General features: G+C 38.8%; 1 protein-coding gene across 1 annotated transcript in view; it reads right to left on the minus strand.

The window, feature by feature from the left end:
* Window positions 1–18,291, minus strand: part of HMCN1 (hemicentin 1) — a gene marked incomplete at both ends in the record, with an annotated part of 182,094 nt that overhangs the window by 136,132 nt on the left and 27,671 nt on the right. Inside the window, 3 exons of the mRNA XM_079535866.1 lie at window positions 8,609–8,731; window positions 9,237–9,395; window positions 12,926–12,996. Of these exons, the coding sequence (XP_079391992.1) occupies window positions 8,609–8,731; window positions 9,237–9,395; window positions 12,926–12,996 (353 nt within the window). The remainder of the gene's footprint in view (window positions 1–8,608; window positions 8,732–9,236; window positions 9,396–12,925; window positions 12,997–18,291) is intronic.

An 18,291-nucleotide genomic window follows, 5' to 3' on the forward strand; every position in this document is an offset into this window, starting at 1 on the left:
TCTGCAATTAATAAGAAGTGATTTAATTTTGTTGGAATTAGAGTGATAAAACTACTAATGGAGAACATGTGTGATCCCAGTGATCCCAAAGCACTTTGTGGAATCTTGACTTACCTATCACTGGGGTCATGCTGCAAGCCAGATCATTAAAGGATCTGGATTTTAAAAAATTTCAAAGAGGGAGAAGATGTCTTAAAAGTAAACAAAACTCAATAGCACATAGCTTCAGCAAAATAATTTAAGAGAAGTCAGGTCTTTCCAGTTTTGAAAGAAAAAGGCTGTGGGTTCTCCCTCTGACTCTTAGTCCTACATGATATTAATTCTCTGTAGAGCAAATTTTGCTTTCATACAGCATATATAACATCAAGCTACCACAGTACCATGTTACAGCTTAAAAAAATGGGAGGAAAGTGGGAAGTCCCTCCAGTTGGAAATTCATCATCAGCATGCAACTGTTTATTTCAAAACAAAATCCGAATCTAAACTAATACTTTTATGAACTCCAGATATCCTTTTTGGCAAAGAGTAGTGCTCAACTATGGAAATGGTTCCAAAAGTTTGCTTTATTTCAAAGGTAAACTAAATGAAGCCTTGTAGTCCATCACTGGAGACATGAATAACAATTATTATTTAATGATACCCAGCAGTTTAGCGTACTTTAAGAGAATAAAGAACTAGAAAATGTGTTTTTAATAAAGTGAAGTGATTCCATTCCTTTTCTACTCCCTTTTACTATCTGACCCCAATAAACAGTTTCAGTTAACCATCAAGTCAATTCAGGCAACATTATGCCACAAAATTCCATCAGCAATTCAAGCAGCACTGCGAAAAGAGAAGCCTGCCCATCAGCTCAGCTCTGCACTGGTCCATTGCAGAAAAAAAATGGTATATTTGCAAGTGTGATGATAGCCTGGTTATTTTAAGGAAAGTTGCTGTCTTTGAACAGAAGAAACATGTCTGGCATGCTTCCATTCCAGCCTCTTCTGAGCCATCTTTCTTCGCACGACAGCCTGCCAGCACCTTCTGTGCATGTTCTGCAAGAGACCAACCACCAATTATTTTGGGGTTTGGAATGGAACCAACTTTTCAGCTCTTGGCTTTCCCATTGAGACAATCCAACACAGTGCCCACTGCACAAAGCCAGGCTGGTTTTGGCAAGGCAATCTTGTCTCTTACCAGAAATGGAAGCTAAGCCTCCCTGATAAATTCCATTAAACAGTTCACTAATACACAGTCAAATTGGATAAAAAGTCTAACCTAGAGAGCCCATAACTGTCTGTCTTACTGAGTAACACAAAAACACAGGGCCAGGAGACAGCTTCTGCATTACTCTGTCAAAGTTCGTTTGATTGAACTACCACTACACGATGCCAGATGTCTGCATAGAAACAAAAATAAGTTTATATGTATTCACAAGACAACACATTTCAGAAGTTGTAAATCATAGGGTTGTATTCTGAATGTGATAGCTTACAGCATTCCCAGTACATCTGGGAAAGTTTTATCATAAATTCACTTTAACAAAGTAAGAGAGATATGACACACCTGAGAGAAAACATGTTGAACATACCACCATCATTGCACAATAAAAAAATTGCATTCATATGATAGAAGACCACTAAAATTCATATGACCAGATTCCTTAAGGAAGTCTCAATATAGAGAATCCACTATGTTTTCTGACAGAGAAAGGGAATCACAGAAGATAACTTCTCCATCTCTATCCTTTCCACTCTTCTCCCTCTAGATTTCCATTTTATCTATGAATACTAGATTTCCATTTGTGTATCTGACAGATTGATAACATTTACCTTCTAGTTCTGATTATCTATTAGTATTAATGATGATGCAAATTTAATTTTGTTATCTTTCTTAGAGGGTGTCAGGGACCATACGTGGGTGGTAGTCATCCATGGATTGAACTCTATCCAGGTTATCACTAATGAGAGCTTGGTCTTTCTTCCTCTACAACAGTAACATAGTCAGATAAGGACGTGAATACATAACACTACCAGAGTTTTGAAAGTACCTCCTACTTCTGTAGCTCTTACCACATGTTACATTCAAAAACAAACAAACAAACAAAAAACCACCTTAAAGTTCGCATGTTCTTCCACCTTAAAAGTCTAAGAAACAACAATAAGTAGGGTCCTCAGCAAAATCTGACAAACAGCAAACGTTAGGACAAAGTCTCAGGCACACATGCCAACTATGTCTAAAATTAGGCAAATAGAAATGTATTTCCTCATATAAAAATAGGTACATATATTTACATACAAAGTATTATTTTCAGATCTCCTAGTTCCTTTATCTAATTTTAGATTGATTAAGCTAACAAGGGTTCTGTCCTCATGCCTTTGTTTTTAGTTTGTGCATTGGCTTCATGTAACTGCAAAACCGTCACTGCCTTAATCCCTTTATACTTTTTTACCAAGACATGAACAACACCACTTTTCTGTCTCACAGAACTGTTATGGGAAAAGATACAGCAATGTTTATGAAGTCTTTGGATGCTATGGTAAACCTTAGCTACAAGTCCAGTTTATGAATTCTATGTAGGCTGGCTGATGACCACAAGGCTACTCAAGAGCTCCCTTAGAGTGGAATTTGCCCTTAAGTAACTTTTGCCCCAGGATGATACAGTTTATATCGTGCAACTGCCATTTCAGAAAGAAAAGAGAGCACAAAGACTTCTGCTTCTAATTCAAATATATATCAGAATATGAAACTACAGAGAGTAGCTAAAATTCAGAGCAGAACCTAACCTCAATTTTTAAACGAATGTTTTGAGACCTTTCAATTCCAAAAGTGAAAGTGGAAGCCAAGAGAATGACCCAGCTGTCTTCACTCCTGCAGTAACTCGCTTGTGTAGTTCATTCTCTTCCTCCAAAGCTCAATAAGCAATTCTGGGAGATCCATTTCCCAACTCACTCATTCCAGTAAGGTTTGAAACACTGTTGTAACACTGGTTTTAAAGTAGATTTTTTCCTTTGGGACCATTACAGAAAGCCCCCAAAACTGCAACTTTTGTTGCTCTTCCAAAATCTTGATGAATATTAACAAAGGGGAAAGGACAAATAGAAAAATAATTTTTAACACTTCTCCAGAGAATTTGCTCTTGCAACTTGCCCTGCTGTCAAATCACTTCTCGGAATGCACACAGAAACCTGGAAAATATACGGAACATGGTCTCTATTCCCATTTGTTTATTCTTTGTCTCAAGAATATTTCTCTGACAGTCAAAGCTACAAGATTTGAAGTTAACTGTTTCATTGCTTAACTATCTGTATCTTCATATTTCCATCCAAAGTATTCCAATGCTTTTAAATGCATGTGGAAAAACATGACCCAGACACTGCAGACATTCAAAATTATACAGTGAAAATAAATCTACACATTATACATGTAGGCTGCTCTGAATGTAATGAGTCCTATTTATTTCCATGGAAACTACAACAGACACAAAGAGAACAACAGCACTGTTTGATAGAGCAAATTCTCAGCTACAGAGTGCTATTTTTCAACAGTCACCAACACTAGCTGTGCACTTCCTCCATCGATGAACAAGAGTCTGCAAGCCACACTAGTAAAAATCTGCACTAGCAGAGGTGACCCAGGGTTGCTGTTGTCATTATTGAGACGTGCCAGCCAGCCCTCAGTGTGCTCACATCCACTGTTTGGTCAGCAAACACTGACAAATATCAATGGGTGCCATTTTTTTCTGCATGGAGGAATTCAGTGACATACTTTTGTTTTATACACACCACTATGTCAGACACTATTCTGTCACACTGCCCCTCTGCTTCCACCTTGCATAGTAAGAAAATGCGATGCAATACTGGCAGGAAGATTCAACCTCTACTGCTACCCTGCAGCATCTCATGCACAGACTCAGATGTTAATGATCCAAATCATTTATTACAAGTTCTCACATCACTTATATTCCTTCACAAGTTTTCTTTCTCTAGCTTTCCCATCCGTACCTACAACTTTCCCACCCACCTTTCCATGCCAGCAGAGCATTCTACAAACACTCCTTAGCCACTCATGCGGGCACTTATCCAATCAGAGCCATCAGACGTTCTTCTTTAGGAGGTCTCCTTGGTTCTCATGCTGTTTGTCTTGCTACACAGCTGTTGCTCTGAGCAGTTTTTCTTGTATTCCCACATACTGCTATCCCACTAATATTCACCTATGTTGTTGTGAATCAGCATAACAGAAGAGGCATTACTGTTGGAGCAGCCTTCGTGGATTAAAAAAAAAACAAAAACAAAAAAATTTTAATAAAAAAATAATTTATAAAATAATTTTAAAAAATAATAAGTAATATAACTGAATCTCAAGCACTTCAAAGTTAGGAAATGTGGGTATTAAGTCTGTTTTCAATTGTCATTAAAACATCCTTTTTGCAATTGCAAGGGCAGTGACAGCTCGAATCTACATGCTCATGCTATTTTTTCCATAGAACCCAAGTTCTATATAGTACAGAGAAAAAACAGCTGTAACCAGTTTTTCTTCCCTCGCTTAGCACTTACTGTGCAGCCTGTATTTCCAAAGTAGAACCATACTCTCCCAGGTAGCAATGACCTGCCTCTGCCATAAAACCATTCCTTCTTTTTCTACAGTAAGGCATTCTGACTGCCTGGGGGGAAGGAGAAGGCTGCAAGCAACACCAGCAACCTTAACTGCACACAGTAGTTTTGAGCTTTTCACCTTCGCATTACTCTTTTCAAGCAATAGAGGGGCCTTTTGCTGTTTTAACAAAGTGAAACAAAACACTGTTTCCACATGTAGCATTATTTAAAGTTCCATGGTTCAGATCCACTAACCTGAACTACACATGTTTAACTTCTAGTTCTCCATCCTCAGTGAGGACTAATAGTGAAAAGAAATAGCATGCTTTCCAGTGGGCTTTAGAGACTTCTATTCACAGCAAAGAACTCAGTGTGAAGAATACTGGGTTCCAGGCCAGATCGATGTGAACCTACAGGCAGGAACCTTCTGTGCCTTTCCTGCAAAAATGACTCCTTTTGCATCATTTCTTTTAACGCGTTCTGTTACTGGCCTGATCCCAACTCCATCTTCTGTTCCCTTCTTACCTCATTTTATTCACATCATCATTTATATTAACTCACTCAAATTCCAAATTTCTTCTTTACGTTTATTTTTAATGTAGTCTCATTGCCCTTGCAGGTCACTCAGTAACATCCTCTTTTATGTCAGTGTCAACACAATGCCTGCAGTCGCCTTCAGTCATGTTCAGGTCTCCCAGTGTTCCAAAACTGTGTATGGACAACACACTTTTACTTTTAAAAACTGTTAAGAAACCTGTACTTTTAAGAAGCCGAGGAAAAATATTTTGAGTGATGAGAAGGTGGGGTAACATTTAGAAGTTAGGTTAGAGTGAGAAAAATCAAGCAAATGATGTACTGAAAGAAACAAGGAACTCTTTCAGCTCACCCTCTTGTGAACTCCTGGTTCTAGTCATACTGTTCACTCATATTCATCAGACACAGTAATGACTGATTTTTATCTCAAACAAATCAAGGCGACCTGAAGGCATGATTGGAATAACTGTGGACTAATTCTTCTCCTCTGTTTTTAAACTGTAACAAATTTATATTCTGCCAATCATCACCATTCATTTGAATACCAGTTCTGGCATTGCTACAAACCCTGGGGCATCAGAATTATTTCCAGGAATTTCCTTAATTAACACCCTCATAATAGAACTCTGCATGGTGTAACATAACTTCAGTTCAAAACTAGTGTTGGCTGGAAATAAACTAATAAAACTGGATGCGAGTATAAAAATGTAGAATCTGTTCTTAATGACAGAGTTTAACTCAAGTTTAATGAAGATACTTAACACATTTTAATTTGCAGTGTTTTGTACTCCTCAACCTTAATTTGCAGTCATGGAACATCACTGCAGACAAAGAAATGTCAGCCTAATGAAACACCTTTCGAGATTAGGATTGGAATGCTTTGATAAAAGAGCATAATAATCTTCCTAAGACAGAGGAAAAATGAGAATGCTGCTGTTCTTTTAGGTGGAAGGACTTCCCCAACACAAGAGGATAAATATCTGAAAACCAGGGGCCACTTTGCAAAATTTAAAACTGACGTGTACTTAATTAATTTGTAGTAAAATACAGTAGTATTCACAAATTTTTAATAAAAGTAGAACTCAGAATTTTAATATTAAATCTTTCCCTTTTAGGAACCGTGAAGCACTTCTCCTCCTGTACTGATCTTGAATCATGTTACCAAATTTTATCACATACGATAACATTTACTTGGAATCATACTATTAGAAACTTACAACTCTGTGCTCAAAAGCAATAAACATTACATCTGGAGACAATGGTACATCTGATATTCCATATTAAGGAAAAATCTAGAAGAATTTTAGATAACAAAACCACAGCTTGTACTTCAGACCTTGAGAGTATTCAAATTAATCTAATGCACAGAGGTCATGCCACATTTTTCAAAATATGACCCTCCTATCATGGTGTGAGAAGACCTTAATCCAGCAAATAATAGCGCTCCTAAGTGGAGCTACGCAATATCTTACACTGGACTGAAGTCAACACAACTATGTCAGCTGACCATAATTATTACCAAGTTAACTGTAGCGTTTGAAATCATAAAATCCTTTTTCAGAAATGGAAAAAGAAAGAAAATAAAAGGCACAGTGATTTCTTAGTCTTCTCAATAACGCAAGCACTGGATAAGTATCCAGCTTTGTTTTGTTGTGTTTCCTTGTAGCTAGTTAGTAATATTGCCTCATTCTGCACACCAAGGGCAAGGATGGGAGAAATAGTCTGTAACTATACACCAAAAATAGCTTTGTTTGTTTTTTTAGGGGGAGTAGAATGATCCAAAAATGATTTTGTCTAACAAAACATGACACTGGCTTGGCAGGGCATTCAGTCAGTGATTTGTAGCTCTTCCTAATCTACAGTTTAGCATTAGCTGTTTCCATGCCCAAAACAGTGACTACATTTTACATTTATGAACTTCATTTTTCCCACATCACTGACTCCTCAGATAAAAAGGACAGCAAGTTCAGTGTCTGTTGAATCTTGCCTGAGGCAAGAGATGTGCTATAAACAGCTGATGCAGATAACTTATATTTCCTGATTCTTTGCATCTGCACACTGAGGAATATGTTCCTTGAAAAGTTATATTGCTGATGCAAAATCTACAGCTAAGGCTTTATCTGGGATGTCAGACTTTTGGTAAGCTCATTTTCCCCATCCCTTATCACAGGGACTTTTTAGTATATATTTTACTTTAAATAATGTAATGCAATTTGTTCAGCAGTTATGGTGGAGAAGTTTTGGAAGCATTGTAAAGTTTTAACAAAGGGATCACTATGAGCACTGAAAGAAGATGCAATTATATAGTGCAGTACAATCTTCCATCCTTGTACCCACCCCAGGAAACAAAAACCCTGCAAGAATATCACCTACTGATATCATCACTCACTGATATCAACCTCTTACGCACAGCTCAAGATGAGAAGTCCCATTTTGTACAAAGGGATTTTAGGGAGTCTTCTGAGAGAAGTTTTATCCTCCTTACACAAAAATTGCAAAATGCAGCTCAGAAACTGTACTGTCCCTACAGCCAATTTCTTTTCCTCAAAATTTTCTCCTAATTTTGGAAGGATTAATCATTGGAGAAAGTCCTCCTTTTGATCGCTTCCACATTCATTGCCTGTACCTTATTACATTCCCAATAAGAACTTCAGTCTTCCTAAGCAACAACAGCAGAAAACTGCAATTCATCTCCAATGTTTGTCACTGTCAAATTTTTTACAAATGAAGGGAATTTTTTTTTTTTAATTTAAAGACCTCATCCAGTTATTGCAAATGCTGTTTACAATGTAGAAAAAATTCTACCTCCCTAAATAACTAAAATATGTTTTTGTCTCTCTCCAAATTATTTTCTCATGGATTACTGTAATTTCAATTCTAAGAATCACTGTAATTATCAAAGAAAACATTCATTCAACACTGTGGGTCAGCAATTACAGGGAAGCATTTCACCATGACTCAAAATTATCATTTGTCAGCAGAACTGTCAAGATTATCCAAAAAATAATGTTGATTAAAACGTGATTATGGTTAAGTGTGAGCACTAGAAGCTTACTAGTTTATCCATTCACAACTGAGCCTTATGTGAAGAACTTTTACATCCTGGCTTTCTAGCAATCCTTTATTTGCTAATAAAGTATTAATTTGAAGCTGATATTGCATTCTCACACAGAATGGGAAAGCCTCTGGGCTGACTACTCACATGACACAAACCAGCTCCCTGTATTAAAGCCTCTCTTCCTGGAAGCCTTCCAACACATGCAGAGGGGAACCTGGTGAAGGTCTGTTTAGATATGACAGTTTACACTTCCCCAACATAAACAGAAGTCACAGAGTGAACCCTGATATTGCAGAAGCAAAAAGAGAGAAATACTGAACAAAGCTCATGTATCAAAAAGAGAACATCTAGAATTTCCCCTTAACTACTCTAGACCACAATGGGATCATTTAAAGATCTGAACCTCTACCCTGTTCTATACTGCAGAATTTGGAAAATTTACCTCATTAACTTGCTTTTTGTCTAAGTGAAAAACTTGACCAGAACTTGTTGAGGCAATTTCTTCATAGACTTTGTAACCAATATGATCCCTGTCATCACAGTCTCCAGTTAGCACAAATACTACCTGTATTAAAAAGAAAAAAAACAAACAAAAAAACATCCAAGTCATTTGGGACGCAGTGCAAACTTTCACTTGAAAACATTTTAAAGCTAGCACAAAGGCCTGATAGCAGAAGTGCATCACTTGGCATGGGCTCTTATTACTTTGCAATGAAGTAAGGAACAAACAAGAATCGCTTTATAAGTGATACTCATTTATAAGCAATTGGACATCTCAGAAAACCTGTCTCAAAACAACATAAGAACATCCACGTAACTGACACACTGACCAAGCATATATACAAGCTTAATTTGGACTATTTAATCCACAGCATTAAAAATAAATGTTCCTTCAAGTTTTTATTAATCAAACATCTCTACTTAAAAAAAATAAAGTTCCTAGAATGACATTATTTTTACTGTAGAAATGGATTTCACTGATCCTCACATAGTGGAATTTTACCCTTCAGTACAGAGAAAACATGGCATTAAAGATGTAAATCAACTTAGGATGTAAATCTCTCATGTACCTGTGACTGCTTCTGTTGAATGAGCTGAAGTACTTCATGGGTGAGTCTATAGTCTTTGGATCGTGCATCAGTAAATACATAGATGAAAGAACCAGGAAGAGAGATTTCTAGAGCAATCTTAATTGCTCCAATGCTCATCTCTGGACAGTCTCCACCACCCTGTTTTCAAATAGAAGAAGGAAAAAACACAAACTTTCAAAGGAAAAGAACGTACCAATTAAAGTATTTTCTCTTGAGAAAGTGTCTCTTTTGAACGTTTCATCTTCTATTCTTTTATTCACTCCTCTCCCCCCACCTGTATGTTTTCTGTAAAGTGTCACAAACTCACACTTGAGCAACATCTAGAAAAATTACTCAGGGAAAGTGAAGTCAGAGGAGAAAATTGCTCTTGGACCTGAAAATGGCCAGTGTCATGGTCACTCTTGTCTCTCCTGGGAGAGATGTGTCAGTCAGTTCCAGCTCCTGCACCAGCCCCATTTCTTTACTCACACGTTCCTTTCCTGTCTGACAATGCAATGGCTCCAGCAGCACGCAGCAGTCACAAGACGTCACAGCCACAGAGGGAAGTAACCTCAGCCATGCAGGACTGCTCTCCAGGAGGGTATTTGGCTGCCAGGATGGCAAGGACTTGCCCTGAACTTCCCACAGTGGGGCAGGCAGTGTGAGGAGCTCAACAGAGGACACAGGTGATGTGCTTCCCAGTCACCCATGCTGACACACAGACAGCTGCACAGCTGCCAATTTTTCAGACCATTCATTTAGGGCTTCCAAGAATGACTTTATTTAACATTACAGAAACTGACAGAATTACTTTTTCATTTACATAAAAATCAATTTCACATATTGAAGACAGAACTTTCGAAACAGCTGAACACAAACTGTAAAACCCAGCCCTGTGAACAGCAACGGATCTCTGCATTTTCAAGATTACTATTAAAAGAAGTAACTTTTATATTTAATCAACATGCCTGCTAATCAGCATACCTTCACACATACTCCACAGGCTGGGAAGGAAGAAGAAAAAAAATAATGCAATTGTTGCATCTAATTTTTAGTACTTCAGGGCAATCAGAAACTGTTTTGAAGATAAACATCAGGGAAAAAAAGGCCCTGCCTTCCACAGTTCCTCAGTCTTCCAGGACTTCAGTTGACCCCAACCAAATATTTTAAATCAGTAACAACTTTTCAACTCTCTGTAACTTTGACCCAATTTCATAACAAGAGTATCTTAAACTTCTAATCTATGTAAAAGAGAGTTACTTGTCTACTTCTGTATGTAGTCTTACTTTAATGGAAAAAACAAGTAGTAGACTCTGGAGTGCATGAAACTCAAAAGATAATTTTCCAAAATTTTTGTCATGTCTGAACTTCATCCTAGCAATGTCTGTACAATCCTAAGGGACAAAACAATATACACTAAATGATTCTGTACTCAGCACTGGTGAGGCTGCACCCAGAGTGCTGTGTTCAGTTTTGGACCCCTCACTACAAGAAAGACATTGAGGCCCTGTAGCACATCCAGAGAAGGGCAAAGAAACTGGTGGGTGTCTGGAGCACAGGCCTTATGAGGAACAGCTGAGGGAATGGAGGCTGTTTGGTTTGGAGACTAGGAGGCTCAGAGAGACCTTACTGCTCTACAACTGCCTGAAAGGAGGTTGTGGCAAGTTGGAGGCCAGCCTCTTCTAGCAATAGGAGGAATGGCCTCAAGTTGTGCCAGGTTCAGGTTGGACACTAGGAAGAATTTCTTCTCTGAAAGAGAAGTCGGGCACTTGAATGGGCTGCCCAGTGAGGTGGTGGAGTCACAGTCCCTGGAGTGCTCAAGAAATGTTTAGATGTTGTACTAAAGGACATGGTTTAGTGTGGAAATATTGGTGGTATGCAGATGGTTGGACTGGATGATCTTGGAGGTCTTTTCCAACCCTGGTGATTCTATGGTTCTAAGATTTTTTAACTTCTGCAAAGCAAATGTTATCTTCAGCAAAAGAATCTCCCAATTAAACCTGGGAAAAACCTGGCAAAGTCAAGATAATAGCTTATTTCTGCAACCACCTTCTAAATATAATATCTCTATTCCCACCTCTAGTTGAGGAAAAGGAATATTTTCTTGACTAGATTGAATATAAAAAGAACAGGACTTAGTTTCTCTAGAGAGATGCACACAGACTAGTCTTAAACTGTTGTCAAATACTAACCGAAAGACTCTGTCAAATGCTGTCCAAACATTCCAACTGTTCTGTACTCAGAATATTTTTGTTGCAAAGATCTGCATTTGTCCTGGTGCTCAAGAAGAAGTTTTGGAGTATTCTAGACAGCCTATTTCTATCTAAGATACGTAAGACTCCTTTAAATAATTTAACTTCATCTTAATTTTAGTTTTGTTCATTAATGAGAATATTTGTTCTACAACTTTAACTGAGAACGATTTATCTCAAGACTTTCACTACTTTAATAATATTCAATCAGTGCCCTTCTAGGTGAATTATCCATAATGAATATTACAGAAGTGTTCACATTCTCTGAAAGAACTGCTGCAAGATATCCTATCAGTCCTTATCTAACCACTTTAATTTCTTTATTTTGGCCCTTCACCAACTTAATCCATTATAGTAAATCGTTTTTAATTCAGATGAACGAACACACCTTGAGAATAATTATGAAATTGCAGTCACTGACGATTAGAGAAAAATTCTTAAGTCAGATAGTGGCCTTTAAACAACTTGTTAGCAAATTAAGAGTTTTAATTTCCTGAAAGCTTCATCTGGTTCATATCCTTTTTCAAAACAGTTAAAATTATTTTCCAGTAGCTAAAGATGGGACCAATTTTTAATCTCCCTATAAAAGAGACAGAAAAAGTACAATGGCTAGCATTTTCTCCCTCCTTGAAAATTTACTCTTGTTTTCTCAGAATTTCAACCTTTCTTGCAATTTTTAAACTATTAATTCTACCCTAACTAGTACCATTGGCTTCTAAACAGCCTTAAACCGTTTATACCATTTGTCCATTTCTAAAACACTGTCCTTAAAGCCAGAAGCTTGTCCAGCAATATTACCCCAGACAGTGCTTGACTGAAGAATGGGATTTTCAGTAAAGCTAACTCCACTCCAATACTTCTCTTTCCTTCCAGCACCCGATCCAGATATCATTTGCAACTCATTCTCACAGAAAGAATCATGGGAGACATATTATGGTGGTTCAAAATCCATCACTTATCTCCTTATACCAGGTTACCTGAGTCAGCCTGCTACCTTTGAATCATTAGGTGCTTGTTAACACAGGACATTGAAGGAAGTGTCTATGTCGCACCTGACAGGTCTTAAAAGAGTCCTTTTGTTCATTAATTAGTTAATTAGAACTACAGAAATAACTTACAGGAAATAATAAAACAGCTCATAAAAGTATCTGTGAATAAGTAGCAAAACTAATAGGATTCAAAATAAGTATTATCATTGACTAACTAGTCTTTCTTGTGTTATTGATCAATGAGCAAAGTATCCATACAATGATATAAACTAAGACAAAGTAATTAACCATAATCATGAATTCAGATATGCAGAGAACAAGAAGATGATAGTTTTTGCACCTATATCCACATGAAGCATTACAGCAGAAGCACTAACAAGAGACGAATGATCATAGGGAGGAAATAAGGCGTATTGCTAGAACTATAGAGGATGAACCAGTCACTCACCTGAACATAAAGCTCCCGGAGTTCAAACTGAAATTTCTTGGGATCTGTGGTTATCGTCACTGGACCAATTTCTGGGATGGAAAAAAAAAAAAAAAAAAAAAAAGGAAAACATAGTATGAGGAAGACACAAAGCAATCAGGAGAATTTCAGCTGAAGAGATCATGATTTTTCAGATTGATAAAATCTGAAAAGAAAAAAAACAGCAGTATTAAAAACAGAAAGGAGGACTCAATAGAATATTCAGCACTGAGATCTATAGTTTCAAACATAGTGACTCCAATGTCATTCCAGCATTACCAGCTTCTGAGTGTCATAAGCATTTATAGGGACATAGCATGTTCTGTGTTGTTTCTTTCACACACATTTACTTATATCCATCACTACACTGCTCTCATTAATTAGAAGGGAACAAAAAATCCCCAAAAGTGGCTGCACCAGAAAATAATGAAATTTACCCACACAACCGTTTCTGGAAAATGTGAAGAAGTATCAAATGTGATACTAGCTGCTTTACCTGAGGCTGCTATTACTTGACAATTTATCTCAATCTAACTTGGCATTCGTGCACTTCATTCTTTACCCGTCCTTGGCACACACTGCAGCTGCTGCTACTGGCACAAGGACAGGGCATTCATTGACCTGGATTAAAGTGCTGAGCCAAGCATACACAAATAAGCAACACCCATCACTAAATCTACTATAATCACACATGGGTTTGCTTGGGGGTTGTAACTGTGAATGCCCTTGCTAAAGGTAGGCTTTTAATTTGCTTAAAAGTCACCAAAAAGATGACAAAAAAGCTTTCCTAGAGTATGAAAGTATCCTGATGGTTTCTTGTAGGATTTTGATTTGATTTTGATTCTTGTGAATGTTATTTACTGACCAAGTAGAAATGCCTCACTGTCACCGGACGCATCATTGTAAGGACTTCCCCACAGTGTTCACTCTGCCATTCCCCTTCTCAGCCTGGTAACATCCTTTGGGTGTTCCTTACAGCATATGCCTGTAACAAAGCTATCTCCAAAGTGTTCTGCTTAAAATCTACCCTGCCAGCCATTGTTCTAAGGCATAGAATAGAATGAGTTTTATACCTATAGTAAAACCACAAGCTCTACTACTCCGTCAATATAAGGATTACATTTTTCAATTCTAGGGCAGCAAATCCTTTGGAAAGGCTTTTTTTCCCCATAATATATAGATATGAAAAGTAACACTACTTCAGCCAAGCTAAAACAGCCCATCCAGCACAGATGGGTGAGCTGTGCCTTTCTCCCCAGGCAGCGGGGTGCAGATGCCAAGTGCAGACCCTGCCTGTAGGCCATGGGATCACACCCAGGCGCTGGCTGCCCTCTGCTGTGAGCTCAGCGACCAGCACAGCCTGGGAACGGCATTCAGCTACAGCTCAGGTCTCAGAAGCACAAGGCTGCAAATGGAAGCCAGAACAAGTGATGTCATGGAGAGCTGCCAGAACAGAGAGCCCAGCAGTGGGACAGTTGCTCCAACCAGCTCTGCGGCTGTGGGCAAACAAGGTCCCAGGAAGGGCTCCACCTCTTCAGCAAAGCTGAGATTCTCTAAGGGAAGAACAGCAGTGACACCAAGTAAGTCCCAGCACAAGAGAGCTGCCAATCCTCTCAGAGCCAGCTCTCCTCTGATGGATGCCAGGAATACCCCTGACTTCAAGCAGACTGCTAGTGTTTCGGGCAAAACAACAGCTAGTCTGACACCATACAAACTGTTTACTATCTGTAGAAGGCATCTGGAAAGGCAGCACCACACAACTCTGGGCTTCTGTCACCTCTCCTGGCCACATAGTCTGATTACACAGCTGGAGAAAGGCCATTCAGTACTCTTCACTCATACCCTATAGAGGGGTACCACTCAAGGTATGAACTGTAATGTCACTGGCTCTCACCATCCAAATGCCTGTAGCTTGAACCAAAAGCCCAGCATCAACTGTTTCTCATCCACAATCATGCTGCCATTGAGCCTGTGTGACCTGCATGCTTGCCAGAAGAGCTCAAACAGCCTTCAAGTTTTTTCCTCACTATGCTATACTTTAAGCATATACCATCAGAGACTGTCTCCTCAGCACAGGTGAAGACAGGCTTTAAAGCACTCAGCACAGGCAAGAGTGAGAAGACAGCTACAAGTGCTTTCATTTCACATGCCAGCCAGGAACCATTTCCAGAAAGGACTTTAAAAAAGAATGTAAGTCCTCTCATTTAGCACCATGAAAACTCTTAGAGAAAGTGAAACGAGCAACACAACAAAATTTCTGGCAACTATAATGTTCAAATCAAGTTACAACTGTCAGTCCTGATGCAGCTCTGAAGAATGAATGAACAGTTGCAACAAGACTGAGACATGACTGCTGAACTACACTGGTGTGAAAAAATGACAGACCACAGTAGAGAATTCTCCTAGCACCCGAAAGATGCTAGCCATACAGGACAAGCACGCAGGCAGAGTTGTTGAAGGAAGTTAAGGGGTTTAAAAGCAATCATCCCCCATGGTACAAATATATTCCCAAAAATACGGAAAAGCTTTGTGGAGTTAAATTAAGACATGAAAGAAACATAGTATTTTATGTTAACTTGCTCATAACTGCTACAGATATAAAAAGATTCATGTATTGGCATTCAGTTTCTAGTGTTTGCGTGAAAGCACATTTTTGTTCTGTGCATCATCCTGATGTTTGAGAATCCAGACATGAGCCAACAGTGTGTGCTCACAGCCCAGAAGGCCAACTATATTGTGGGCTGTGTTAAAAAAGGGGTGGCCAGCAGGAAGACGGAGGTGATTGTCCCCCTCTACTCAGCACACGTGATGCCCCATGTGGAGTCAAGCACAAGAAAGATACATACCTCTTGGAACAGGTCCAGAGGACAGCCACTAAGATGATGAGAGGGCTGGAGTACCTCTCCTATGAAGAAAGGCTGGGCTTGTTTAGCTTGGAGAAGAGAAGGCTCCAAGGAGACCTCAATGGGGCCTTCCAGTACTTGAAGGGAGTATATAAAAAGAAGGGAGAATGACTGCTTACATGGGTTGATAGTAATAGGACAAGGGGGAGTGGTTTTAAACTGAGGCAGGGGAGGTTTAGGTTGGATATTAGGAGGAAGTAGATAGGAGGAAGTTTTTCACACAGACACTCTAGAGCAGGTTGCCCAAGGAGGTTGTGGATGCCCCATTCCTGGAGGCATTCAAGGCCAGGCTGGATGTGGCTCTGGGCAGCCTGGTCTGCTAGTTGGTGACCCTGCACATAGCAGGGGGTTGGAACTGAATGATCATTGAGGTCCTTTTCAACCCAGGCCATTCTATGAATAGCAAGCACATTGGGAAAGCCAAAAACTACCTAGCGTGACACATATTCATAATTATTGCAAAGGCTGTTTGCAAATTTGGCATTTTATCTTGATCTTGATCATGTAAGACATCTGTACTAAAAATCTGTTTTAAATGAATGTATTAGAACAATCTAGCAGAGGAATACAGGAGCCATTTACCTACTTCTATCAATTCAGAACACTGAATTTGTTTGTTCTGGAAGGAAAACAACAATGCTGATACCTAGTAGCAGTAGGAATTTCTGCAGATGCGCCAAATCATGTGGAGTTCTTTCAGCCAAAAAAAGAAACCCTTCGTCTAATTCAGAGCAAGAACGTGTCTCTCAAATATCCAGAATTAAAAATGACTAAACAAACACCAAAACCAAGCAAAGACAGAACCATACACCTTTGGATGCTTTCCAAAAAAGGAATAAACTTCAGATTTAGTACCCTATGAATTGGAGTGGGGGAGCACAACAGCAAAAACACCCTGATCTTTAATACCCAATGCAATTACAATTGCCATTTACTAGTTCTTGTTTAGCTACACAATTTGGTGTTACCCCCATTGTAACTTGTTTGCTAGTGTAATGTCAGTCATACAGATTGTAAAATCTATCATCTTTGTACTGATGTGGAAGTGTAACCCTTTGTAGCCTAGAACTGTACAGGTCGAAGAGCAGTCTGAAGTACTGAACTCATTATAAATAGCTGACACGTAACTCAGATATTCAGCACTGCTGAATTCACTCTAGGTCTACTCTCCTAGTCTGTGCCTTACAGTCATTCATGCAAAAGCTCCAGGGTAAGATTTGACAACAAACAGCATGCAGTGTGTAAAGAACAGAATATGAAAAAATGGGGATGGAGATCACACACAGGGTGTAGTTAACATTCATTCATCTCATGGGTAAGGCAGAACTTCATTACTTCCCATCCTGTTTCTCCATCCACGTGACGCTTCTTAGTTACATCAATTTTGACAGTTTTTACATCGGTAGGCTAATATACATTTCATATACGCACACATATATCCACCTCCCACACACCATTATTTTTGTATCAGATCCATCTCCCAGTCTTGTTTCCTGTACAGAATCTCAAACGTTTGTCCCACTAGTTTTAAAGATGACACAGGATTGGGAATGATCAGCTAGGACATCTGTGATGCCTAAACAGAACTAATGCTCAAAAAAAACTGAAGTGCAATTATTCCTTAAAAGCTATTTTCCAGCAGTGGTGTGCATTGAGTTTTATCTGATGAAAGAATATGACTTGTTCCATCAAACTTCCCTTTCTGTATCCAATCAATTTTAATACTCCGCCTATAATTCTGAAAGCCTTTATGAGTCACTGCTTGCCAAGGATAACAAAAATAATGATAAAGTTACTCTTAATAAGCCCCCAGCCAGCTGGCTGTCCTAGGGCACATAAGCAGAAATCCTTAATTTCTGAAGAGCAAATTCGGTGCTACATGTCAGGACTTCACACAGCTGCAGTCCACTCACAAGCTTCCACCAGAGGTCACAAAATCACAGATTTATAGGGGTTAGAAGAGACCTCTGAAGATCATCTATCCCACCTAGTTCCCACTGTGGTGCATCTTCTGCCACCCAACACTGCAGTGACAGGTCAAGAAGGCAACTAAGAAAAGAAATACTTCTAATTGCAATCCCTCAAATCATAGTGAACATTCTTCACTCTCAAACAGCTGACTTAGAAGATTTAAATGTTACTTTAATTTAAATGCTCCTTCAGTTTTAACCAGCTATGAATTTCTATGGTAGATCCAAGCATCTGACTGAAAATGTAAGTTAAGCTAACACCCTCAAGAGAGAACTAAAAAAGCTTGGTTCCTTCAGGTTTCTTTCCAATTATGACCCCTGTGGCTCCATTTCTTTTAGCTTTCAGACTCTAACCTGGGTGTAATCATATTCATGTTTGAAATGTCCAAGAATTGCAGTGAACAACTTTTGCCAGATTCTTTACCAGGCAAAAAAGAAGCCAAACCAACCCAGCAACCTCACATTAGATGAGCAA

Source organism: Tetrao urogallus (assembly GCF_951394365.1).
Source record: "Tetrao urogallus genome assembly, chromosome: 5".
Lineage (NCBI taxonomy): Eukaryota > Metazoa > Chordata > Aves > Galliformes > Phasianidae > Tetrao > Tetrao urogallus.